This window comes from Taeniopygia guttata, chromosome 19 (genome assembly GCF_048771995.1).
Source record: "Taeniopygia guttata chromosome 19, bTaeGut7.mat, whole genome shotgun sequence".
NCBI classification, from domain to species: Eukaryota; Metazoa; Chordata; class Aves; order Passeriformes; family Estrildidae; genus Taeniopygia; species Taeniopygia guttata.
Window position 1 is genome coordinate 2,318,825 of NC_133044.1, and position 27,820 is coordinate 2,346,644.

General features: G+C 38.7%; 1 protein-coding gene across 9 annotated transcripts in view; it reads right to left on the reverse strand.

Annotated features, from left to right (window-relative positions):
* Positions 1-27,820, reverse strand: part of BRIP1 (BRCA1 interacting DNA helicase 1) — a 90,652-nt gene that overhangs the window by 21,668 nt on the left and 41,164 nt on the right. For 3 of the 9 annotated variants that reach the window (XM_072937302.1, XM_072937303.1, XM_072937301.1), the window contains exons 18-24: positions 27,159-27,241; positions 25,295-25,612; positions 23,790-24,590; positions 21,566-21,639; positions 20,983-21,061; positions 19,285-19,500; positions 18,515-18,672 (exon numbers count right to left, since the gene is read on the reverse strand). In XM_072937302.1, the coding sequence (XP_072793403.1) occupies positions 18,515-18,672; positions 19,285-19,500; positions 20,983-21,061; positions 21,566-21,639; positions 23,790-24,590; positions 25,295-25,612; positions 27,159-27,241 (1,729 nt within the window). Of the gene's footprint in view, positions 1-18,514; positions 18,673-19,284; positions 19,501-20,982; positions 21,062-21,565; positions 21,640-22,681; positions 24,591-25,294; positions 25,613-27,158; positions 27,242-27,820 lie in introns of those variants that run through there. The other 6 variants (XM_072937309.1, XM_072937308.1, XM_072937304.1 and 3 more) reach the window with 5 other exon arrangements.

The following is a 27,820-nucleotide window of genomic DNA, read 5'->3' on the forward strand; positions in this document are numbered from 1 at the left end:
AGTTTTGCTTTTGTACTTTTCTAATTCCTTCATCCTTTTAGTGGCTTTAATGCAATTCAGTGCTGACTCAGTTCATGCAGGAGAGATGCAGTTTTAGTTTGGATAGGAATTAAGAAGCTCTCCAGTAGCAGCAAGTTTTTCCTTCCTGCACAAAATGCTTTTCCCCTCTAGCATGCCATCCTTCCATTGTGCCCCTAATCAAATAAACTGATGAAAGTAAACATCTGTAATTCAGGAGGCGTTTGATCACTGCATTTGAAGCCAGGGGTTCTTTTACAAGTGAGCTGCCCTCTCCCAGGGTGGGACACGTGATTACCCAAGTCCTGTTGTTCCAACAGACATGCTTAAACCACCTATTGTGTGTTCTCTCCATAATTCTATTTGTGGTTTTGTTCTGTCCTGGCTCCTGCTCTGTGAGCTCCTGCCTCCCCTAATCCTCTTTAAATGAATGAGACACAGTTCTGAGGCCCAGAGATCTTGTTATCAACAATTACCAATTTCTGCCTTTTTGCAACACTTAAGGAATCAAAGGTACAAAGAGGATATTAAAGATCTTTCAAATACATGAATCAATAAGCCATATTGGATTAAAAGAATTTTATCAGCAACCCTTTCATAAATCTGGAAGCATTAAAACTAAGAAATATTACAGTGACCCCAGGTTAAGTACAATAAGGAACAGAGCTGATGAAACATGGCTAATGATTGTATTTGAAATACACACACAGGGGGCTGGAAAGGCACTGGAGGTTGGCCCCACACCATTATTTTCATTGTGCTACTACATCATGAATGTTCCCAGCCCTCAGAACAAAAGAAAGCAAAAAGCCTATTTTTTGTAACAGAAAGACCCAGGAAATGTGAGAGTCCGGCAAAGGCTGGTTCTAAAGCATTTTGGCCACTTAAAAAAGAGTATTTCCTTGCTACCAGCCCACGCCAGCTCCATTTGTGTTATTGATGAGTTTTGAATCATCAGAGAAATCCACATTTCCACACATTGTTTAGAAAATACCTGGCTAGGACAAGCAAAGCCTCCTCCCCACCACGGTTAAACCTGCAGGGAGAAGGAGGAAAGGAACTTCATTAAAACTAAAGTAAACCAGTGGCACTTTCATAATTTTGATAACCCAGTAAGTTTTCTTTTGGTAATCCTGTAGCAAAACACAGGTTAAATAACAGGAGTGTTTTATAATGCACAGTGTGATCAAAATCAAAGTGGGGGGAAAAACCCTCTCTTCAAATGTCAAATGTTTTTAATGTTTGATGGAAATTTGAAAAAGATCAGAATAATAAAATTTACATTGGATTTGGGACGCTACAAAAAGTATAAAAATTCCCTTCCATTATAAAGAGAGTTTTGGTTTTGTGTCAGTTATTTGATGTTTAGAAAGTTTCATACCACCTCCACCTCTATTGGTTTAATTTATTTAAACAAACCACTGCAGGATTACTGAAATACATATTTGCTCCATTTCAATGAACATCTAAGCACTGTGTCCCTACAATAATCATATTCATTCCAGAGATAAATATTTTATAGTAAGACCTTACTAGAAAGTTAGTATATTAACAATATTCTTTACTCAAACTCAAGAGACAAATTAATATCCACTCTATGCTGATACCACACATAAAAGGTACTTAATTTAATTGGAATAGCTGGTAGAGTAAAAGGAAAAAAAAATATTAAAGACTGCATTGGAATACTAACACCCTTTTACAGCCCACAGTGTATTTATTTCTTTACTGCCTAACTGTGATGGGTTTATTTTCTTTTCTCTATGTACAACCTTTACCTCTAAGTTGGATTTGAGAGATTAGAAAGTGGATGGAAATTTTTCATTGAAAGGGGCCAAATCCTGAAAGTCCTTTTAACTGAATATTAAAAATAATAATAATAATAATTTAAAAGCATGGGCAGACCTGCATGAGTACTGGACAGCCTCTGACAGTGCTTTAAGGTGACAAGAATTTAAAGATTCAGGTACCCAGAGAATCAGGTTAAGCAGCTAAACCCAGTCAGCAGTTTAATCCCTTGCCCTGGCTCTCACAGGCTCCAGAATTATTTGATTCAGAGTCACACCTGAGGTGACAGAGGTGACAAAATTGAGGTGCCCAGTGCTGGATCCCCAGTATCAAAGTGGATAAAGTGGGAGCAGTTCAGCAGAGGGGGGCACCAGGAAGGGCAGTGGAGGAGGGAGCCTGGGCCAAGGGGGGCACAGAGAACGTGGCACCCCCAGAGCTCCTGAGCAGCTCCCCAGGGACGGGCTGGCTGGGCTCAGGAATTCAACAGGACAAATTCTCACTGCATTGCAGCAAACAAACCACCAAGTCCTCTCTGAGGGAACAGCTGAGCAGTGCAACAGCCCAGAGAGGCAGGGAAATCTCCACCCTTCCTCAAAAGTTCTGGGGATTGGACAAATTCCCAAGCAAGCTGGTGGGAATGAAATGCTGCTTTGAGCAGGAGGCTGGACTATGGGTCTCCCAAGGTCTCTACCAACTTGGGTAAAGCTGTTTTAGGCCAGACTCGACATCCATCTGGATCCACAAGAACATTCTTCAGAGAATGGCCAGAAGTGACAAGGAAGAGGAAAAAAAATCAGGACAATTATAATGAGTCATAGCCCAGATTCCAGTTTATGGATTTCCAGAGCTGGTGGGGTGTTTATTCTCTATTAACATCTTGTTTTCACTTCTTGGAATAATTAAATCAATTCTTGTTGCAGAGCTCTTTTCCATCAGTATTTCTAATTGCTTTTGGAATCCATTTACGCACAAGGCACATGTCACAACCTGCTCCAAGGAGTCACAACTCAATTCAGCAATGCAGGAAAAGTACAGAGTCTTTCATGTACATCAAACACTTCTCATTCACTGCTGAGCTCATTCTTTTTTTCTCATTAGAAACCCTTTTTTTTTTTGTTATTATTTTCAAACAAAGCAATCAAATGTAATCAAGCTTCCAATGACTCTTTTGGAACAGAGGCAGCAGTGATAAAAATGTCCTTTTCAGGTTGGTTTTTTCCTCTGCTAGGCCTTTACACAGGTCTGGCTCTAACCAGAAGGCACCTCCAGCCAGATGAGGCATTTTATGGCTGTGTGGCTCCAGGAGGGCAGGGTATGGATAGAGGAGCTCATGGCTGCTCAGGATTTGATATCTGTGTAATTCTTATTTTGAATATATTATTTCTCACCATGACAGCTCCAGAGAAGAGAGGCTAAGAACAATAAAGGGCTGCCCTCCCTTGTCTTTCAGCAGCTGTTTCTCCTCTTCTGAAGGTTTGCACTAAATTGAACTCTGCATTGTTACCAGAGCTGTCTCCTCCCAAACCTTTCAACAAGTGTTTGATGATCCCTCACTGAGCAACTGCTGCCCTGCTCTGCTGCTGGCTGCACCAGGAGAACTGGGCTGAACCTGCCCAGAGATCAAGGCTGCCATGGAAATCCCTCAGCTCCAGGAGCAGCCCGAGCAGGGCTGCCCAGGGAGCCTCTGGAATCCCTTCCAGTGAAGGTTTTTAAGGTGACAAATATCTGACAAAGATGGTCTCTTTATATTTGAGCTCACCCCAAAGCAGAACGTGTCTCTGGTCCCATCCTTCAGAGTGATTTCTGTGCTTGATGGATTCTTGTCCAAATTTTGGCTTCTGTGCATTGTGCAAACAAATTTATTTTTGCTTCCAAACCACTCCATTCTCTTGCTTGTGCATCAGACTGGAACGTCTGTACACACCATAAGTGCAGCAAATCCTAAACATATCTAAAGATTTATGCAATGCCAATAGATCACAGGGTTTCTCCTTTTTAAAGATATCACCCGATTTTTGTCTTATTCTCCTTTTTAAAGTATCTAAATACACTCCATACATTTATCAGTCAGGTAGAGACCAATACACACTAGAAAGACATATGTTTTTTTAAACCTGATTCCAGAAAAAAAGGCATTTCCTGGGCTTCCTCATTCTACTTGCTGAAGTTTGCTTTAAATTATTATAACTTCTACATATTAAAACATTTTTTCTATCTATACATTGAATTTTCAAATGAGATAACTTGGGAGAGTCACTTTTCCTATTTTATCTTTTTTAAGAGAGCAATGAAAATAAAATTTTCACAAAGTTTGCCCCAAACCAGAAGGGTTTGATTTGGAAAATGGGAAGATTATTCCAATTACATCTGTAGAAACTGCTTTAAACTGCTTAAGAAACCTTCTTGAAATTGTCCTAATCATAAGGAACACTTTTAGATGTATTTTTAGACAACTAAGTGGGCAAAATTAGGCATGTTAAGAACAAAATGATGAACTGAACTATGAAGCTCATTGATACTTTCAACAATGCATTCAATGTCACTATAACATATTTTTAATAGAATTTAAACTAAGCAGAACCCCCTGAATACCACATATAAACCTCCACTGGGAGAAATACTCAATTACTTTCTGCATGCATAATACCCCTCCATAATAATCTTAAACTTCTATAGGAAAGGAGTTGAAGTTTTTAACCAGGGATTTGGTCACACTTCATCAGTATCATATTTACATGAGCTCAGCCAAACACCAGTGAAAGTTTTACTGTCAACTTACTTTGCATGTTCTGGTATTAATCCACCCAAAGCCCATTGAGGTGCTCCCCGAGGTGCAATCAGCTCTCCAATGTTGGGAAGGGGGTTTCAAATCCAGCCTAAATGGATTTGCCAAGGTATGGAGTTTGTCCTGTGGCAAGTTTCAAATGTGTAATGCAATTAAAAACATTTTGTAGGAGCAGCTCTAGAGATGACAGAGAAATAATACAGAATGTGAAATATGGGAATGCTGTGCACCTGTATGATTTGTACACATTTATAAATACATCATAAAACTATAGAAATCCTATGTACAGACAAATCAGACAAGTCCTAAAGGATTTAGACACCCTATAGATAAAAGATACAATAGACAATACATGCATTTTAAGTTCATGTGCCTTTACAAGTGTTGAATGTATATTTCTATATAGCAACAGCAATTTTTAGTTCTTTAACAATTAGAATTAATCACTGTGTATATGGGAATTTAAGGTCCAAAAAGTAAGTGAATATGAACTATTCTCGAAGTTAGTCACACAAAGCTGCACATTTTAAAGCCATAAACTTCCCAGTCTATTAGAAATAGAGCACATTTGTATTTTAAGAGGTTTTCCAAGTGCAAGTGTGATTTACATTGTTCAGACACTTCCAGTTATTATTCATTTCCATGAAGGAATGCCCAGGAGAACGGCTTGGAATGATTCATCTTAGACTTGCACCAGTTCTGTACTTTCTGTTTACACCTGTGTCTATGGCAGAGGTTTTGGTCAGGATTTTGTGGCTTTTTTTTTTCCCCAGAGCTGTATTTTCCCTCTGAACCACCTCAACAAGCACCATACCCCTTATTTTACAAATACTGCCATCCTTAGAGAATATTTGAAATATTCTATGTTTTAGCTCTAAAAAAATCCATATAGTAGTCAAGAACTATCAAGGTCATTTCCTTTAGATGACTTATGTTTTGTCTGGATTTTTCAATTTTTTTCCTCTGGCAACATATGGCCAATCAGAATAAGAAAATCCCATCTGTTTGCAATTGGTCTCAGCTACCATGCTTTAGTCTGCTAGTAATATTTTGAATTCTAAGCTAAGTAGGTCTTAAGCTGAGATTTTTTTTTTTTAACAGACCTCTACAAAGGAGAAGATTCCAAACAAGGTTTAAATCAACAGCCATACTTTGAGAAATATTTTTGATTTTTAGTTCTATATTATTATCAGAGCTCATTTCTAAAGCTGTAGCTCTTAAAGATAAAAGCACAGGGGAAGTGACAGCCCCACTCAGGGTGTTTTTAATGTTTATATAGAGCATTATTGTGCCGAGATCAATAACTGCGTGGAGTTCTGATTTAAAGCACCACTTGATTACAAAGCCTGGCTGCTGCTGGCACTGGAACCACACTGGACTTGTCCAACCAGCTTGGAGTGAAGTTCCTCTCTCATCATCTCTTCCTGCTAAACAAAACCTGGGTGGGGAAAGCAGCTGATGAACCAGGGCTGCAAGCCCAGGCTACATTTATTTTTGCTGGATTATTTCTAATCCACACCATTCCTCCTTTCTAAAACTCTGCCATTGAGATATCCTTGGAAGTGTTCACATCACCACTTTTAAAGCAGCAAAACTCCTTTTGAGAAATCCAGCCCAAATGGCCACGAAATTATCAAATAGGATATTGAATTTACAAAAAAAAGAGGGCAATATTTCCTGTATCTGAGTTTTTATTCACTCCAGGGTGCTGCAACAGATGCTATGAGAGGTGACTTAGGAGATTTTCCTACTTGCTAAGCAGCAACTAAACCAAGTTGCACATTCACAAGACAAGAAAATCTATCAGATTAGTGTCTGATAAGGGAGTAAATAAACCCTACACTAAACAGGAATAATAATCTCAGCATTTCAGTTATGAAACCTACTGTGCATCAAATCATCTCAGCAGTGCCTACGAGGAAAACTTTGGAGAATAAACACCTGATAAATCATCCATGCAGAGACACAGTTAAACACAATCTCATACAACGTCCACAAGCAAATGAAAATTTCAGGGCAGATTTATTAGCTTGTGGATGTTCTTAATTACTTGAAAAACTATAGGCTTACTACCAATGGTAATAGCAATCTGTAATAAGACCTTAAATCTTTGAAAAGAAAGAAGTTGCTTATTGAAGAAATGGTTTCATTTTCTCTCTCCTTTTATTCTTCAGTCTTGGAACACAAAGCAAATATCTGGTGGGCCAGGGCAGTGGGCCCTGTAGCAGCTCTGTTACCCTGTCACTCCCAACAAGGCTTCCTATAAGTATGGACTCAGAGATGCAAAGCAGAGGGCAGAACAGGGGCTGATTTATTGCATTCAATTATTTTTGTTTAAAAGTTTCCTCTGGGGCACAAGCGCATAATATATTGTACTTTCCATTACCTGGTGCAAATGTAAAACATACCTGAAAAACACATTTCATGCTTATAACATATTAAAACAACAAGTAAGATGTCATGGCATGAGTTTGATAGATTAACTGCCACTTACTGATGTTGTACTATATTAGTTAACAGCAAATTAATATCATCAGGCATATTTCCTCTTTTATACCTAAAAAATATCAGTATGGAACCAGAGATTCCCATAAATTCTTATCACTCAGTTCTAGAAGGGACCTTTTAATCTAATTTGGGACAAGATAAGCAGCAATTTCTCCATTTGTTTGCAAACCTGTTACTCATTGAATCCCTTTTCTACTTCAGTTACCTTTTGCTAATTAGAACATTTTTATCCTAAAAACCCCAAAACCTGCACAGGCATCCCCATGGGTTTTTCACCATGATTCTACCTGATGCCCACACACACTCCTGGAATTTAGGAAGCGGTTTTAAAGAGCATTTCAACAATTTGTCCAGAGCTTCCCATAACTGTCCCTGCCATGGGCCTTTTGTCACACACTGATCTACACCAGGGGACAAAGGCTGATTGAAGGGAATCTTAAAAACCTCAGCCACCACAAGCTTTTAGAATTCTCTAAGTATAGCATAGAGAATGCTAAATCATTTTTAAAGAAATCATGAGTAGATACAAAAGCCATAGAACAGAGGCAGACTCGGGCTGTGTTTTGAATTTTAGGTCTGGTCTGGTTCTTATGGTTGAACAGGAGTGCACAGAGAAAGAAATTGTCTTTTAAACGTTACCTTTCAAGGTTTTTCTTTAGCATGCCATGAAGCATCAAAACAATTGGTATTTGTGTTCTTGTGCAGTCAGAACATCCCTGCTTCCAGCTCCTTTCCAAAGCACCTTCACAGGGCTCTGCTGCAGATTAAGTTGTGACAATTTAAACCCAGCACAGCTGAGATTTGTGTCACTGAAACACAGAGTCATGAAGGGAGAGTCAGCCTGCAGTTCTGCGATGACAAATGAGCTCTAAAGGCTGACATTCCTGGCTTCTGCCAAAAAGAAAAGCAAGAGCATCTTAATGCAAGCTGCAATCAAACCAAAGAAGTGGCTGAGAACCCTCCCATGAGAGGAGCAGGGCTGTGGTAATACAGTGAAATATCAGCTATAAAGCAGAGGAAGAGCTCTAAAGAAGAGCTTGGCTGATGCCCAGAGCCAGCTGGCACAACGGGAAGTGCAGAAAACAAAGCTTTGGAGGATCAGGATTCAGCTTATTCTAAAAATATTAATAATAAGATGATAAATAGAGGAGAAGAGAAAAATTAGTTATATTATTTTGGGTTATAAAGCCAAATGCTGAAGTAAGTAAACATGAATCTCTATTAAATCCTTATCTTCATATTTTCCAGATCCAGCCCATAAGGAAGTAAAGAGTGGAGGAAGTGGGTTCAACTAATTAAAAAAGAGGCAATACAGGAGTGCAGCTGTTCCTGCTTAAGCACAGCTTCAGAAAACTTTGTGCAGTTTTGCAACCTTGATCTCCAGGCATTCACCCCAGTTTCCTTCAGAAGAGGATGAAGACCTTGAATAATGCTGTAGAACACAGCTGACCTTTCATCCAGAGTATCTTTTGTGGGTTTTGTTTTGTTTTAATCAGGAAAATGCTTTTTAAAAATCATTTTTTAGGGGGAAAAACCCTGGTATATAATAAAACATAGAATTAGAAAGCAAAAGTGTTCTGGTAAAATTTTATTTCAATATTTTGGAGTGCTAAGCTAAAACTGGAATATAGATCATATTGCTTTTAGATTATTTCAAACAATCAAAAAGAATGACTGGGCCTGGTTTATTTAGACTCTAAGGAGTGTTCTCAGTGCAAAGGGGGAAGGCAGAAGTTCTGTGCTGGAATCCTAAACGAGCAAGTATCAAAAAATTAGTGAAATGTGCAGCCCAGTGAAAGGTTCAGCATCTAATGATAAAAGCACAGCAGTGGTTCAAAAGCAAACAAATCCTGCTAGAATGAAAAATCAATGAGCTTTGAGAAATTGTGACAATGAAAAGGTCCCTCTCCCTGTGAGATCAAGTGGAGAAGCCCCATTAGCAGAGCAGCCATCTGCCTTTTCCTGCTCCCCACGTCCTGGACCACCACCCAGGCTACTTTCTCCTTCATCAATACAAGCACATTCACAGTGGAGCAAACAGGCCCAAAATTTAGGGGGAAAAAGAAAAATAAATGATCTGGGGTGACACAGAAAGGTGCCAGAAATCAGCCCTTAAAGCCAAGCCCAAGCCAAGCCAGGCCAGCATTTGGAAGGCAGGGGAAGGAGCCCTTGGTGCACAAAATCCCCCCAGTGCCAGGGGAAGGGATGGATCCATGAGCCTGAGGCACATCCCACAGAGAAAACTGATTATTCACACACACCCAGATTAAATAATGCTATAAATTCTTTTGCAAGGTTATCCCACACAGCAGTGGGCTAAAGGTTTATGGCAGCCAATGTCAAACAAATGTGATTTCCCTGAATGCAGCTGAATAAACCTGGAGGTGAAGGACAAATTTGGATTATTGATAAGAGTCTCTGACTTGTCCCCTTTGATAGCTCTCCAGTGTCTTCCCAGCCAGGCTAAATATTTCTAAAATAATGGCTGCAATACAAACTGTGAGGGAAGAAATTTTATAAGAGACACCACGTAACAAAGTGCAGTAGATAACAGAAGTTTAAAAGACAACAGGAGTAAAAATTCCACCCTCTTGAAGAGTAAATTGGCTCTGACTCATTCCCTGAAGGTGACATTCATAACAAAACCCAAAGCAACAAGTGGTTTATATTTGGGGTCTGTTTTATCAGCTGAGAGTTGAAATCTGACTGTGAGAAAGGCAACATTCTGCTTCTATTCATGGCAGCTCTCTCGTAGCTTTGCATGACTTTCAAAGCAACACAACAGTTGGGAAATAAATTCAAAAAAGTTCAAGAACTACTCATTAACAGTCAGACATCTGCACTTCCCAAACCACCCAAAACAAAGCCTGGCTCTTAATCCCAGTGGATCATGTGGACAGCAGACTGTGGGGGAATGCAAGGAGTGTTTTGGCTACAGCACTAATTCTTTGCAGTGAATAAATATATTTGCCTAAAAAGTAATGCAAAACACACATATCCCTTTCCAAATTCCCCAAGTGCCTCGTCTTCCTCTCCCCATCCTTTCTGAGGGGCTCTGTTCAATGGACAAACATTGCTCCAACTCCAACTAATTAAGAGGATGTGCCAGTTCTGCACCCCTGGAGTCCAGATCTGTTTCTCTTCAACAAACTCTGCTCTTCAATAAAAGTTATACTCAAAGTATAGCATGAGCAGAGCAACTTTGTACAATGGCTCTCCCATTTATGACATGAGAAAATAATTTTCTCTATTACTATAAACTCTAATGATTCATTTGGAACCAGTAAAACAGGGGGTTTAGCTGCCTTGATGAACTTCCACATCCACCGTGGATTCATCTTTTAAAAAGCATAAATAGCACAATGCATCAGAAAAATCCAAACCAAATCATTCCCTAGCTTGTGGCTTTATGAGTTACAATAAAAACAACCTTTATTTATTTATTTTTCCACCCATAAATATCAGAGAATGTTAAAATTTGGCACGGAATCTATCTGCATCTCAGTGTTGTGCACTGATAAAAGAGATGGCAATGATTTAAGAGACAACACCACCTGCTTGTGCCCCAGGGGAATGAGGTGTAAGCTCTTGGTGGGGTGGTTCAAACAAAATAACATTTACCCCAAAAACCCCACCCCAAACTACTCGGCAAACATTTCTTACTTTGAGAAGGAATGCACAGGACTATCGTGGCTTACTGCGATCTCTCAGATGATTTCCAAATGTTTCATTACTACAGAGTATGGGATAGGATTTCTGATCCAGATGCTTAAAAGAACAAATCTAACAGAGAAACTTAATCTGAGCTAGACTTGGCAAATTTTCTAGGGAGAAAAAAAAAAAAAAAGTAGAATGATGTTTTGGAAGCTGCTCAAACAAAAGCCAAAATGGAAATATGCCTCTTTCAACCATACCCTGAGATGCTGTTAAAAATAAGAGGGACACTTAGCGTTTCCACAAGTGTGAACTGCAGCTGAGATTTATAAAATAGAAAATTTTGATGTCAAAACTGCCCAAGAACAGTTCTTTACTTGTATCTTAAGCTAAAGCCATTGTTATCTACACTGTATTTACAAAAAAATAAGAGAGGTCTTGCATTTACATGGAAGACTCTAGGTCAATTAGAAGGAAAACATCCATTTTATGAAATTATTATGCTTTAAAAATAACCCACAAAAGCATGTAGATGGCAGAAGAGTGACACAGTCCCCTGCTTAGTAATAATGCAGACTATTTAAACTTTAACCTGACCATTTCAAAGCACCTAATGAGCACAGGCTAAACTTACAGAGAAGGTTTTTTTTTAACTCCAAACTGTGAAACTGTAGGAGAGAGGGCTCCAATCTGCTTGGAGTCACGTAGGATTTATGTGAATTCAAATGTGCTGAGGTATTGCTTTATCTGATAGCCTTGTTCCTCCCCTGAAGAAAGACAAGGCTAAATTTTGTACAGCCACACATCTCTCTATAAACACCAGGAAAATTTCAAATCTTAGCCAATTCTTTTTTATTATTATTTCAAGCCATTCAGAGAGGAGAAAGAACGAAATTTATGTTTGGCTTCACTTACTTCTGGGAAAGAATTTGGCCAAATGTTTGTATTCCATCAAGAGGAAGAAACTATGAACTTCAACAATAAAAATAACCAATACCATACACAAATTACATATGGAAGAATGGTGGTAATTGTCTGTCTTTTCACCCCCCCCAACCTTATATTATTGCTGTATGGTTGCAATTTAAGAAGTAGAAAAGCTCCCAAAGTAGAATTCCTACAGTGAGCAAGCCAGACAAAACTACTACAGGGAGTATCCCTGCATACCACAGGCTGTGTGGAGTTTAATTATGTAAATCTAGAGTACCACATTCGTGTTATATAAATCAATTTTATTCTAATTTCCTAGCAAGGAGGAAAGGCTCAAAGAACCCAGAGGTATCAGAGTTAGAAAACATCTGCAACAAATCTAATTCTTTTATTCTGCTACAGCACTTGGCTCCCAAAGTGTGAAAAATGGCTATCACTTAGTAAAGCTGGTGTCCAACTACTTGAAAGCACACTCACTTTGAGAATAAAAGTTAAATTACAAATGTTCTTACCTTGATTGGAGATTTACGTTTTATAATAGCACAGAAATCTATAGGAAGGGAGAGTTCAGTCTATTAAATTTATGATGAGTTTAGATACTTTAACTTCACCTCGATTTTAATTATGTAACAAGATACCAAAGTACAATTTTAAAAAAGGCCTGAATATAATCATTAATATAGACATTTAGACTCCTGTCAGTGAATTGTGGAGCTTTTAATTTCCCTGTGCATGACTGCAATGCTGGTTTGAATTCAGCCCCACAATGGCCAAGACATTTCCCAGAGTGATAACAAAGAGGGGTTTTGTTACGGCTGCTGGAGGGGTCAGTGGCAGCTGCACCCTGGGCCTGCCATAATCACTATAAAATACTGGCCTGTAACAATGGCTGCTCATTGGAATATAAAGCAATTGGAATGTTGAATCTGGAATTTCAGCAGCTGCTACTGGACATTTTCCATAGCTTTGAAGCATCAGCTATCAGTGTGCTCATTTTCTGTGTCTTCGCATCCCAGATCTCATTTTAGTGATAAAAAACATTTGTGGGATTGTACCACGAGTCAGATGCCTCATATAAACCAGTATAAAGCTAATCCCATAGAAATGGCAATATTCTTAATCCAAACTATCCCAGAGATGCATTTTGCAAGGCAGTTTCTGCAGGAGTTGCCCTGGTGGAGCAGAGGAACAGCCTGAAGCAGGGAGTGAGAAGGGAAAGGGCAGAACCTTTCCAGCTCAGCCTTTCCACCAAAGCCAGTTTCATCTGCAAAGATACCTGAGTTTATTTAAACCAAACTTTATTTTTGCACCAGAAAGCAAGTAAAATGATTGCATTTTGCCACTCACAGCTTCAGTGAGCACTGGCCTTGCCTGATGAAAGATCACTTGATTATCGGCACCAGGCAGACAATAAATCACAGTGCTGTGACTCTCCCAGCACTTTGTTATTCACACACATTGCACCAGCCCAATACCAGCTTTGTCCCTGTATTTTTAAATCTCTCTCTCCTTAAAGAATATTTAAAGAAATTATTATGTATTTTAAAACAAATTTCAATATAGTGGAATTCAAATCATTCTGCTAAGTTAGATGTCAGGATTTTTCTGGGAGACATGAGCAGTGAGGAGCACTGGTAACTGCAGGACAGGATTCAGAGGTTGACATTTATTTCTCACTTACTAGGATTTAGTTTCACTTATATATAGCCCTGAAAGAATGAAAGAATAAAATGTTCAGTCCCTGACACCTAAGAGCTCTCAGCCTTCCCAGTGAACAGTGTAAGCATGGATGTGATGATAAATATATGGCAGATATTGCAAACACACATAGAGACATTTACTAAAACACTGTCCAGCTTCTTCCCAGAGTTAAAAATCCATTTTTTCTTCTTTAATAAGGCTTCAGCAAACAACATTCCCAGAGAGTTGAAAACAGCACTGATCCCAGAGAGGATCTACTGATTGAGACAAGAGGAGCAAACACATTTTGGCTGAGTGAAAAGAAACATATTCAGTGTCAAGCACAAGGAAAGCAATTCAGACAGATAATTCCTGGGAGACAAATGATTCTGGCACCAGCAGGAAGAAGCAACATGAAAAACCTTTTCCAAGGTCATCTCTGGATGCACACCATCAGAAGGGGAAAGCCAGACTCATGGAAAATGGTGAGTTCCAATATTCCCTAGCCATCAGAACATTATTTCTTGGAAATTCTCAACAAGCAAGTGCTCAAAAGTTGATTTGTGGGTCAGAGCCTTTCATATAAAATACAATCACACACTGAAAAACATAGTTCTATTTAAATTAATTAAAATTGGTAACTAAACAGATCAGTTAAACTCAAAGTAGCAGGGACAGACTAAACACAGAGCAGAAAAAGAACAGGAAAACACAAATTGTGAAGGAAAAGGAAAATTGTCCAAAGGAAATGTGGACATGAGACCTTTGGCTGCAATTACAGAGAAACATCAGTTCAGAAAGAGAAAGATTATCATGGTTGCAGAACCTCTACATTGATAGTACATCTGAGCCTGTTCATAGCAATATATTCATTTCAAACAATGCAAGTAAATACTTACTTCTGCAAATATTTTCAGTTTTTGTCTGCCACGTGATTTATCAAGTAAATATCTCTGTGCCCAACAATGAACAGTGCAGTAAAGAGAATTTTGTTTCCATAGAGCAATTTAATTTTGATGTTTCAGAAGTGTAATATAGGTCTGTGCTTCAGAAATAGTCAGTAACGATCTGTGTGAAATGTTTAAAGAATATTTATAGCTCACATGTTCCATTTATTTTAACTTAAATTGTATGAAGCCACCACCACATTTAACTGATGGTATCAGCTGACACAAGCAACTATGCAAAATCAACAAATGCAGTCAGGCACTACAATTATTTAAAGTCAGGTGAATGTTCTCCTCCTAACCCTCCAAGACACCTGTTTCAGTGCTCATATACAGTAAATAACTGCAAAATAGCCACTTTTATTTAGTTCAGATTGTCAACAAAAGCAACATTAGGAAAACCCAAGCTGATGTCATGGTTTTCATGGCATTGTTTCGACAACAAAGCCTGGATCCAAGATCTGACCACTCACAATTTCTAAACCAGATTATAAAGCTAAATCCATGCAAACCCTTAATGGATCAGGATTTTATTTCGAGCGCTGCAAAAACTTTGGTTGTGGCCAAGTCTTATCAGCTACGGTGGCAGGCAGATTACAGGAGCTGTGCCACGGATCAGTGTGAGGCACTCCCAGCTTAAACCAATTACACACTTAGCACAAAGTTGTCAAACTGCAGATCCATGCCAAAGCCTGGCATGTCATTTCTGTAATGCTTACAAATTTTAAGGAGAATTACACTGGATGGAGAGTCTGGGGAAATGTATGGTGGAACGAGCAGTGTTTGGAAATCCAGGAGATTTTAGTGGTGTGTAAATGAGGGATCCACACCAACTCAAGCTTTACCTCTGCAGAATCTACTGGATTTTTACCAAAAGTCCACGGTTCAGACTCCCCTGCATCTATTCACGGGCAGACAGATCTATTAAATTATTTGCCAGCTGGGAGTCATTTCTTTTACAATAAGCAGAGGAGTGAGAGGTAACTACAAAGCAATCCAGAGCTGTCCTAATTACTCCTTCCAGGCAGGAAAACGTGTGATAAAATGCATGTTTTGTGATTCCCTTCCCCTTTACTGGCTTCAGCACTGTTAACCTGTAGCTTCTGACGGCCTTCCCCAGTGCTCTTAAACCTGGTGAAAAACCCCGAGACAGACAATCACTGTACAATTTAAGGCACATAATTAGCAATTATTTCATGCACACTTCACAATAATAATCTGTTACGTACTAAGGGGAAAGAAACATTAATGAGCTACTTCTGGTGCCTCTGTGTGTACTGTGTTTGCATAATAATGAGGCCCAATCTGCTGGAAAACACAGAAAGGACAAATTAATAAGGTCGTCATTTTTGTCTAATGATGCTTAATACAGTTTGAGCAATCTGCTCGAGACAAAAGACGGGCACTCAGACATAGCCGATTATGCATTCGCGTGGCAGCTGAAATCTTTATTAAACAGAATGATGAATCTGATTAACATGTGATAACAAATATACAGTCTGGGAGCAGGGCCCTGGCACCTCCCGCCAGCTCCGCTCCGGCCCCTCCGAGGCTTTACTGAGATTGAGGTCAGACTGCAATTCCCGATAGGCGCATTAAGATAAAAGTTTGCCAAATGTGGTAACGTGATGAACAAAACAATATCCTGTTATGTAAAAGCTACTGTCTCAACAGCTGACTGTCTAATCAGTGATAGCAACAACTCCTTAATAAGTTTAAAATGTTAATTGTGGGTTTCGGTCGCCTTTTAACATATGAAGAATGATTTAGTACATTAGCTAAGCTACATCTTAAAGCACCCCTACATTCGTGCTAGCAAAATATTCTCTCTAATTCCAAAGTACTGCCTTCTATTCCATTTCACAGACACAATTCTATTTCCAAAAAGGAATATACAATTATTTAGGGTCCTAAAAAATACAATTATTTAAGGTGTATGCAATTACTTGGGGTGTTTAAAGCAATACAAAATAATAATAATAATTTATATTACACTGTTTTGGTGTTAATGGAGGTTTCTAGGTCAATGGGGAACACAGGATGTGACTGAATTTGTAGAAATGTAGCAGTAAATTTAAAAATCTAATTTTCAATAGAAATAATTGATTAAAAAAGCAGGTTAAAAAAATACAAGATGCAATTTGTTAATCCCACCTTAAATTTAAGTCATGAAAATACAGCGTTGCCTCTTTAAAGAGTGACCAAATCTAGGAGTAAATAACAGCTCTTAAATCCAGGGATTCTATTTTAAGCTTGCTTTGCTGGAGCAATGTGATTTCTATTAAATGAACAATTCCTTGCCTTGCAGAACCAACTGTAGTTGATTTATAGTCAGCCCATGACACGAAGCAATTTAAGATGACACACGATACCTCATGACAATGAACATGATTTACCACAGGGTGGGCAGCAGTAGAAACTATAATGTTGATTTTATCTCCACAAATATATTGCTCAGCAACAGCAGGAGCTTGGATTCAAGAATACAGAACTGGGAGCTAAGATTGACAGAATCACAGCTTCTTCACTTTAATGCATCTGTGTTTGTTCTGGTAAATGATAGCACATCATAAATCATCATTTTCAACTCCCGGGACTCTTTCTGGGTGCCTTCATTTACATCAATATATTCCAAATTACAAGACAACAACAGCCAGTGAATTTAAAGCCAGGAGGTGATGAAATTAAAGCTGTATTTACCTCTAGCATCATTCATCCCCAGCCCATCCTACCTTTGTAAATAAACATCATTATTTTCACACATAAAATAAAAAAAGCCCTCAAAAAAACAGTGATTTCCTTCCTCACCCCCTCAAATCCCACATTCAAGTCACCTGGCACATTCATTTACCCTAAGACATGCTCAGACCAAAGCAGAGATGGACAATGGTTCCCCAGCTCTGTGGAAGATGATGGGATATTTTGTTTTTCCTGAAACAAAGCCATGCATTAAGAGATTAGATGTGTCTCTCCCAAAGCCACGAGCTCTCACAATGACTCCCCAAAGGCAGAGCTGGGGGGTTCAGCCTCTTGCAGCTTTCTTCCCAGTGGGTACAGAAAGAGTTACAGGGAAGATTAGGAGAGAAACACACTCATTAAGAAAATCTGCCGGAGTTAACAGAGTATTTTTAGCTCAAAAAACCCAGAAGTTCAATCTATAGGTGGGCTGAGAAGAAAACACAGGTTTGTTTTACATTTTTAAATGTAAAACAGCTGAGCCCATATTTACACCTGATGGGAGGGAAGAGCAACAAAAAGACATTTCAGAAGCTAAAACAAAAAACCAACTCATTCTACCTCAGAGGATCCCTTTATTTCATATTCTGCCAGTATAAATTCCCTCAGTGTAACATCTCATTATGTTTGATAGAAAATGAATGCTGGAAATGTCATGAAATCTTCGTGGTGGTGTTTGAAATCCCAAAATTCATGGCAAATAATGCTTCACAAACCCTGTCCCATCAGCACACTGCCACACTCTGCATTTCAAACAGCTTGGACAGCTGATAATGACACACATGAGGATCATATTCAGCTTTTGGCAAAGATTCAGTCTCAAAAATCTCTCATTTAGCTCAACTGTATTTATATCCATGGAAGAAATGAAGGAAATGCAGGGAAGGCAGAGGTGTCCTGGGCTTACCTGCACAGAGCACTCAGGATGGAGCCTCACCCTCCACTTGAAGAGAAAAATACAGAATTTTCTCATCTAATTTTCAAAGGGTCCTATTGAGAATTCAGTTTGCTCCCACTGAAATACAATACCTATAAAGAAATTTCTTCCTGTTGACTCCATTAAACCGTGTCCATGTTCATCCTTCAGGGGCTGATTAACTTCTTCTTTTTTAGTGCCAAAACTAACATAAAATTACATGTCTGAGAATTCAAGTCTACAGCACTTGTGTAAATATGTTTTGTTCTGGTTTTCCTTTCATGAAAGACATGGATGGCTGCTATTTTCCCATCCCTTTTCAGATGTAATACTACAGACATTGCAACAAATCAGGTACAGAAAAATATATTCAGTGACCTGAACTTAGCTCTTAACTATAATTTCAAATCTCTGTGGTAGAAATCAGATAAATCATATAAAATTATCTAGCTAAATATTCATTCCACCTTTTACAAAAATAGTATTTTAGTATTTCCTGTACAAATCATTCCATGATCATTTTATTATACAAAATAAACTGATCTGACTTACCCATGACTGCACTTTATTACTGAAATGAGTAACCTCAGCTCCTATCAAAGGACTTGGAGAAATGGACTGAAGGACACAGCTCCTGCACTGCAAGTAACTTGTCAGAGAAGATTCCTTCTCATTCCAAATAGCATTTAAAGATAAACTGCCATTCAGGTCTTTCAAAAAGAAAGAAAAAGTGGTTTATATAGGAATCAAGATAGATTTTTGAAAGAGATAAAAGTCATTTTATCAGCTGCGTTTCACACATTTCAAAATGTCAGAAAGATGGTAAAGAATGCTCAGTCCTTGTGGCAAAATCACATCTCAATATCCGTGCCAGCCTAACACCACTGGATGGGCAAGAGAATTGCCAACATATGAAATAAAATAGATTATTTTTGCTCTCTGTCCCCTGAAGCACCACAGGCTTGCACATGGAACATCTGGAATGATTTCCTGGCAAACACAGCACAAAGGCTACACGTGGCCAGTTCATGGATTTTAACTGGCAAGAAGTGGAAAGGATTCTGTGCTCGTTATCCTTTCCTTTTATTCTTCATCAGGATATTATGAAAGAACCCAACAAATCTGAGAGTGCAGGGGACACTGGAGTTCCTTTTCAGGGTTTGTTAAATGCACAGAGCCTACAGAGCTTTGAGGAAGGAAAATCTCACCATGAGCTTTCCAAAAGGTCCAAGGGAGGGGTAGCAATGTTGTGAATGGTATTTAATTGAATTTCAAGCAATTCAATGACAAATGTTAGCTGGAATTTATCAGTAAGAACTTACCTTTCACTGGCATCTGATAAACCTCCAAAGTTTCTTTAAGGTGACCAAGACTTGCAGCATCTGAGATGATCAACATGACATTATCATCTTCTGAAATGGCCTCTAGTTTACACTCACAATTATTAATGGATTCTTTGCTTCTTATATTGGCATTTCTGAAGAGTTTCCAGATTATTTGCAGCTCACTATTAGTGTAACAAGCTTTTCTCAAAATTCCTATAATTTAAAAAGTGGGGTGTAAGACTTATATACACACATGGTTTTGAATACAGTACTGTTCAACCATGCTGCAAACTTTCCACATTTACAAGATGGGAATTTAGGCCCTGATCCAATACCCACTGCAGGCACTGAAAAGACTTCTATTGCTGTAAATGGCCCTTGGAAGAAGGCCTTATTTAAAATTTTTAATGTGTCCAAAATTTACTTTTCAACAGATAATTTTCCCCTTGTTATTACTCCCAAATTGACCAGCGAGCTTGAATCTACTTTGAATAAAACCATTTATTTTTCATTTTCAGATTTTTAAACTTTCCTCAATCAACTGGCATCTGAGATTCAGTTTAAACAACATAAAACTCCTTGCTGACAACGGGCAATCTGGTAAGTGCAGACTTTTTGTACCCCAGAATGCTTTTCCTGAGCCCTGTGGTTCCATTTCACAGGTTCTGCACCAGAGATGTGATGATACTGATAAATTCAGGGAGAGAATGAAAGGTTCCTGATGGGATTTTCCAAATCTCAAAGGTTCTTTAAGGGAGGTAAGAAGTCCCTCCATGTCCTGGGCCTGCCCACTGTGGACTTTTCTAACTGGCCTGGTTTTAATAGGTGCAGAATATGGAAAATCTCCCAGTGTCCCTCAGGCACAGGTTTAGTTTGCTGAAGAGATTTGTTCTTTCTTGGTTTCATCAGATCCAGACTGTTTAAGCATGAAGCATCTCTAATTGTTCCTGCATGTAACTGATGAGAGTATCTTGCATTTAGGTCATTATCACAATGGCCCAGTGGCCTGAAGATGAAGTTTATTTTTTAAAAAATAGAATTGCTGTTACTTTTTTCAGCCTTTAGACATTCCCAAATTAAAGTGTCTCACAAAACCACAAAGAATTCCCAAAAGCAGCTGATCCCCACTTTGTACAACGTGTCACAACAGAATAAAACCAAATTAATACAAGGTAGGTTACACATTGAAGAATAGCAGTGTAATTATTTCACTCAGACTTTTGATAGCTCCATGCAAACATGCACTGGATTCACTGAGTTACTGTGCCAAGGCATTACCAAACTTCTCACATAAACTGGTAGCAAATTAACACCTAATCCAGAGAAGGAACAAACCCCAATGAATGAGCCACTATGCTCCAAATAATTCCTTCCAGCCTCCCATAATGGCAGGAGAAGTTGCCTTCAGTTAACTGTCAAATATCAGACTTAAGCTCAAGACAGGTGAGTGTGGCAGGACCACTGAATCAGGAAAACTGCCAGAAAAAATTACTTATTTTAAATAATTGTTCTTGTCACAACTCCCTTCTCTCCCCTCAAAGGCTTTCTGCAGGTCTCAGAACTCATTTATCCAGATACCAAATCCAGTGGAGAAATGAACCAACCATTCTAAAATATCCCTCCAGCATCCAAAACTGGGAAAGGAGAAGGGTGGGTGAGAAATCCCATCCCTGCCAATGGAAGAGCTGATCTTACCCTGTGCTTTGGGCAGGATTTCAGCTCCACAGACAACACAATGAAGTCCTTTCCTGCAAGGCTGGTTGTGTGCTTCCTTCTAACGAGGCAATGCACAAACACATGTAATTACTGGTTTGCATACAGTAACTATGCAGATTGAAGCATTTAAATATAAATAAAATAAATCTATGCAAACTGCTTCAGAGAAATGCAGTACTTGAAATACTCAAAGGAGTCTGAGTTAATAATTATCATTTATATTAGTTAATAATTCAATATACACCATGCTAATAATGTTTAACCTAACTTGAATAGAAACACTGTCATATAAAAGATGAGGGATTTTATTGTCTATAACACTGCAGGCTATCAATTTGTTGGGAATTTTGCAAAGGAGTCTGGGATGGTTGGTGCCTTTGTGTTTCCCACGAGAAACAAAGGTATCTATTGAGTGTGGAAACCAGAGCTCTGCAGATCAGGAAGAAACCAATCCATTGTATTATTTCACTTGAAAAATGATATAATAAATTATTCTTAATTCCCTTGCACCTTAGCACTCAGCAGCCACTCAGAACAGATATTTAATCCATGGATGTGGTACCTTTCTCTCTCGGGAGGAGCCACTTTGCCTAAGGGCAGCTTTCCTTCTGCTGCATCTCCTCCGAACTTTCAATCCTTGAATAAATTCAAGATTTTGTTATTATTTTAGGCATCAGAGATTATACTGAGCTATTATATCATAATAGGAAAAACATTTTCAACATTTTAGCCTTGATAGACGTGATAAATCCAAATAAATAATTCTAGGAAATTCGCTATATTGACTTCCCTTCTATCTGCAGGCTTGGCAGCATTTAATTCTGAGAACCACCATAAATATATTACCTCTAACATATCAAATAGCACAGTTATTAAGTGGAAAGACAAATTCAGAATGAATTTACACCAAAAGAAACAGTCTATCCCTTACCTTGCAAACCTAGCAGAACACAAAGGGGTTTTATCCACCTATTGATTTGAGTTTTTAGAGGGCAGAAATTTTTTCCAGAAATCATAATCATAGTAACAAGTGCTGATGTTTCAATACATATTTTAGAACTAATGGTTAATTTGATATAAAGTTTAAATGGGTGTGATTTGACACAGAGCAGGCCCTGCCTTAAAGGATTTCTGATCAAAGGAAGAGGCACCACAAGCTCAAGAAAGGAACAATCTGCTCCAGATAAGGAAAAGGAGATGGATTTTCTTCCTTTTTTTTCTTTTTTTTTTTTTTTAATGTTATGGATTTAAAGACAGACAAATCTCCTGAAAGACAAATAAGAGGCTGTGGGACACTGGCTGAGCAGACAAGTCACAAAGCTTAAGTGATTTCTGTTATCTGTTCAGACACACAAAAATGCACTAAGGGGTTTGGCGCAGAAGATTTGCTTTAGGAAAACTGAGGATCAAGCCCAAGGACAGCTCTAGAGGCCAGGAACCAACAGGAATTCGGCATTATTTCAATAGAAATTAGGAATATTTCTCTTTAGATGAGTCAGAGGTTTTTTCAGTACTGGAATTTCTGCCCTATTAACTAAACAAAACACGTCAGTGAAATCCAGGACACCTTAATCAAGGAAGCTTGATCATCAATATTGCAAAAATTGAACCAAAAGCCTTATGTCAAATACTGCCAGTTGATGAAATTCTAGTGTTCTTCCCATTCATGCAAATAGTGTCCATTTCATAAAGATGAATTTATTTCATAAAGAAAGGTCACAATTTAAATCCTATTGATATGAGCATGTTCACAGCTCTGCAGGGATGGACTCAAAATGTTATTTAGGTGAACTTCTATGGAAAATGACCAGTTAATAATTTCATTTCTACTCTCAAAAGTATCAATACCTATGAACCAATTTTTACATTGCAAAAATCCTGCATCTTCTATGAATGTAGGATGGCAATGAAGAATCTTTTTTTGAAAAGTCAATATGTTTTATTACAGAAAAATCCTGGCTGTTTTCATTGCAGAAAATGAAAGAAACATTAAAATACTTAAAAAAAAAAAAAAGTAGACTGGGCAAGATTCAAAGACCTTTGTGTACAATTTATATTTTATGTTACATGAAAAAGTGCTTGTAGGACAAACAAATGAGAACAGGTTTTGACATAAATAAACACAGAACCCGGCCAACAGAAATTAGATTCTCTCACAAAAGGAAAACTTAAAGAAATCTCTTTTTTTTTCTCTGAAGAAGCTTCTCATCTTCATCAAATATCAAAATGAGCACAGCTCCTGCTGGACATTTTGATGGAAGAAATTGGAAGGAAGCAAAGTACTGAGGAATACACCTGGTTTGGTATTTAGGCTCAATCTGTCTATGACTTGATCTGCAAAGATACTGTTCTACATGTAGTAAAAAAACCCCAGTCTAACAAGTGCAAAAAACCATAATTTGGTTATATGGGCGTTTTGCTTTCTGAGGAAAAACCCAATTACTTGACTGTATTTAATGGTGGATTAATTAAATCTGTAATGGACAACCCAATGATTCCAAGTCAGATCCTACTTCAGTTTCCATTCAGAATTTCCAGGCATGATGTCCTTCATCCATGAAGTCAGGATGAAGAATCTTCATTCTATCTCTAGAAAACTGCACATTGCAAAACTCTCCCAGTGAAAACCCCAAAAATACAATGAGAAATGGAGCCTGAGGGAAGCTTTTGCTCCATGAGGACAAGGAAGGTGCAGCTGCCCTGTGGTATTTTGAGGGCTGCTCACCACAATTCCCACAGAAGCTGTCACCAGGTGCCACTATTGCCCAGCAGAAAGGATGACACACCTTTATTTCGGGATCTGGAAAGGCTGATTTTCCTTTTAGGGGTGTCCATCTTCTGAGATCCTCCCTGCTCTGCTCCTGTTGCAGCTGCCACCCCTCCAGCACCTACTGCACTGTCCCTGCTCCTCACATCTTCCATAATTCCACGGGGACTTCTGCCAGCCTCAGCTTGTTCAGTCCCATTCTGTGTTTCTGAGGTGTTGGTGGCAAAAGGATCAGCAGGGACTGTGGAGCTCCCACATTCCACCCAATTCCCAGTGGTACAACAGGCTGCAAGCGGCGGCTCAGTTCTCTGCTCCTCTGGGTCTGCATCATCATAGAGTTCTGGGGTGAAGTAAATGCTTTCATCCTCATCCTCATTTAATGCTATAGGCTCTGCTCTCCCTGCTGAAGGGAACTCCATGCAGGGCTCAGCTGGAAGCTGGAGCTTACCAGGATGTCCTTCAGCAACTGGGGCCTCAGCACTCTTAACTGAAAAATGATTTGTTTCCAAACATGATTCTGGTCCACTTGGTTTATGCTCAGCAATTAATGATGATTGGCATTGATTGAAATGATCAATAAGGTCACTGGGCCCATTCACATGCTCCTGGCTGCTGCTTGCTGTGGCCCTGCAGCTCTTGGCTACAGGAGTTGAAGTCAGTGGCTCAGAGCAGCAATTCTCTTCCACAACATCAGCATTGGTCCAACCATTCACTTTTGCTGTCTCTATTTTAATTGCTGCCATTTTGGGGGTGCAGTCCACATGTTTCCTTCTCTGTCTTACATGGTGAGAATGGCTGTCTACATCAACTTTCTGGTCACCTGTGACAAATCACAAAACATAAATGAATTGCATCTGATTTACAGCATGTTTAGCACATCAGAATTACCACTGTTTTAGAAGGTTTACAGTGATTTTACAACATTCATTAAAAACAATAATACAAACAAAAGCCCAGATGTTATAACTATCATGGAACATAAATTGTCTTAATTAAATGAATAAATTAACAAGCACATAAAGGTAGAGTATGACTAGATTTGAACTTTGTAATCTTTAGTATTGTGCTCTTATCTTATTCACCTCTTTCTTGATTGAAATGAAATCAGAACCTTTCCTAAATTTAGGGATGGATTTTACTTGTGAAGCTGGAACTAGAGGAGATCACATGGAAAGTGTCTCACAGCAGTGCCTAAACAACAGATGTAGATTAAACCAGGGCTCAACTTGCAATAATGCTAATCTTGATGTGTTCAAATATATTTTAAATTATCTCCATAGTGTTCAGTGGAAAAAGAAATTAAAACGAAAGCATTTTTGATTGTACTATAAACTTATCAAAGATTATTCTTTTAAGACAACCAGATGGAATGAGAATTAATTTCAGTCTGTTGAGCACAGCTCCTCCACATTTGTGAATAATTATCATTTTCCACTACAGCACTTCTGCAAGTTTAAAAAACATTTGTTTCCTCCAAAAAAGATGCAAATCCACATTTGAAATTGCCAGTGGAAATGAACATACTTGGTTTCACTGTTGCCGTGCTGTCACTTGGCTGATCCCATGCTGTGGGATGAACTGAGCCAATGGTTGCAGCAAAATGAACTTCTGAGTCCAAGTTCTGCGCCTGACTTTTAGCAGGAACATCAGGGGACAGAGGAGTGGTGGCCTCTTGTTGAGAGTCTTGTGAGAGGTCCCTGGGCTGTGCAGGGAGCTCAGAGCTGTGCTCTGAGGAAGGCTCCCCACCCCTCTGGTTGCGGAGGGCGAAGGCGTGCAGGGACTCCAGAGCGGTGCCGAAAGTGTCGTGGTGCTGGATCTGCTGCCGGATCCACTTGGACAATCCTGGGGGAAAAAAATACCTTACTCCAAAATAACAGCACCTGTATCAGGCATTTCACAGCACTAAACACACCTGAGGGGCAGCAGCTCTCTGGTCACAGAGAGAGAAACACAACTTTGCCAGCATCATCCTGGGGAAGGCTGGGAGATCAGAGAGAAGAATAAGGAACAATTCTTATCTCCACTTGCTGCACCTGGTGTTGTCATGGAGATTTGTTTATTGTTCTTAATTAGCCAATGGTGATGGTGTTTTAAATAAAGGACCAATGAGGTCCACGTGTATCTAACAGTCTATAAAAGAACAATGGGTTTCTTAGTAAAGAATTACTGACTATTCTGCAATACATGGAGTTTATGCTAATTATTACCCAGCCTGGGGCCTGTCACAACGATACCCTAAGAGTGCAAATATTTATGTGCAGGTATAGTCTCAAAGGTTTCAAGAATTTGCTCATGCAGCTACAACAATTCCTCCTTTCCAGGGCTGGGAACTTGATTTATTCAATGGAAGTATCTTGATAAGCAAACTAAAATATCCTTCTTTTTCTATTAAGAGCCTTTCCGTTTTTCACTGATCTTCTTTTTAAGTTCAAACAGCTGCCCTGCATAAACATCATTATATTTCTTTGATGCCTGCTGTTCATTCTGCTTGTTATCAAGAATTATTTAAAAGTGACTTACACAGAGTGCAGCTATTTATTATCATATTAACAGGGTCTGATAAAAATTTGAATACAATTAAACTTTTTACAAGTTTGTGTCAGATTAAGTAACACAACTCAGAAAGAATCACAGCTGTTCTACAACTACAGGTTTTATTATAGCCTGCCCCTATCAAAATATTCAAAATATTAAATGTCAGCTGTCTTGAGCACAACAGCTTTTTAGAGGATGAGCAGACAGGGGTCAAGTAAAAACTGACTGCCTTGATTTTAGAAAGTGTTTTTGAACCCATTTAAATATTATTTGAATATCAATTTAAAAAATACAACAAAAAAGTCCCAAACAAACCCACAACAAAAGAGAACTTCACTCTTCTGTGAAGTTTTACTTTTTAGAGAAAGAAATCTTACCAAGTGTTGAACACATGGATTATTTGTGCTTCTATATGAATTCCTAGTGTTTCCTTCAATAATTTCGATGTATTTTCAGTACATCAGAGAGGGAGCTGGACTCATCTGCAGCAGCTGAGCTCCACCTGCTGACTAAGCCCAGCATGGGCTGGTGAGCTCAGCTCTGCCCAGCAAAAAGGGCAGGAACAAAGGTGAAAACACATTCCTAAGCAGTTTATTTTCTGATTTTTATTTTTTTAAAGGCTGTGTGCAGGATTTGTTTTATTTCACCTGCATTTATTTCTACCCAGTATAAAACCACAAACAGAAAACCCTTTTTGTATATTGAATACTCAGCAGTTCAATTTCTGTTCCATGGTTGTGGCACATTCTGAGCCTTCCTACTCACCTGTACTTGTACAACCACAGTTCTGTAATTCAGAGTTTTCAGATTTTTCAATATTAGGAAGTTTGCCCAAAAGATTTTTACCTCTTACCAGTTATGTATTTATTGGGGTTCTTCTTGAAGCGGTCGTCAACTAAAATAAGAGCCCCCCAGTCATTCCTGTGCCTTATACACCTAAAAGTGAGGGGGAAAAAGAGTATTTATGTAATTAGATGGCACACAGCAAAAACCTGTGGGAATTAGGAAACATATTCCAACTCTGAGTCAGTTGGAATATGCAAAATTATACATGCAAAATTATTCTCTTCTACTGCATGCACCAAAAATCGTTATGGATGTCATGGAAGCTTCATTTTCCTTCAGCTGCTGAATGTACCTGAAAACAGCTAAATTAAAAATAAAGCACACAAATATTCAACAGCCAATCAAACCACATCATTCATTTCCACTCTTAACTAGGCAGTGTAAATATTACAGAGCTTCCTGCCAGCTTGGTGGAATGTTCTGGTTTTATCAAAATCCTTCCCCACATCACAGGTTAGCAAGGGCTTTGGCTCGTGGTTTGATAAGCAATTTGTACCTTTATGTCAGAATAGAAGCCTATTGTCTCCATTTTAGACCATCCAAATAATAAATTAAACAATAAGTAATTGTCACTAAAACTTGATTTAAGTACAAGCTGATTTATTTCAGTACTGGTATCCCACAACTGAGAGCTTTCTTAACCTATTTGAATTAATGCTCTTTGATTCC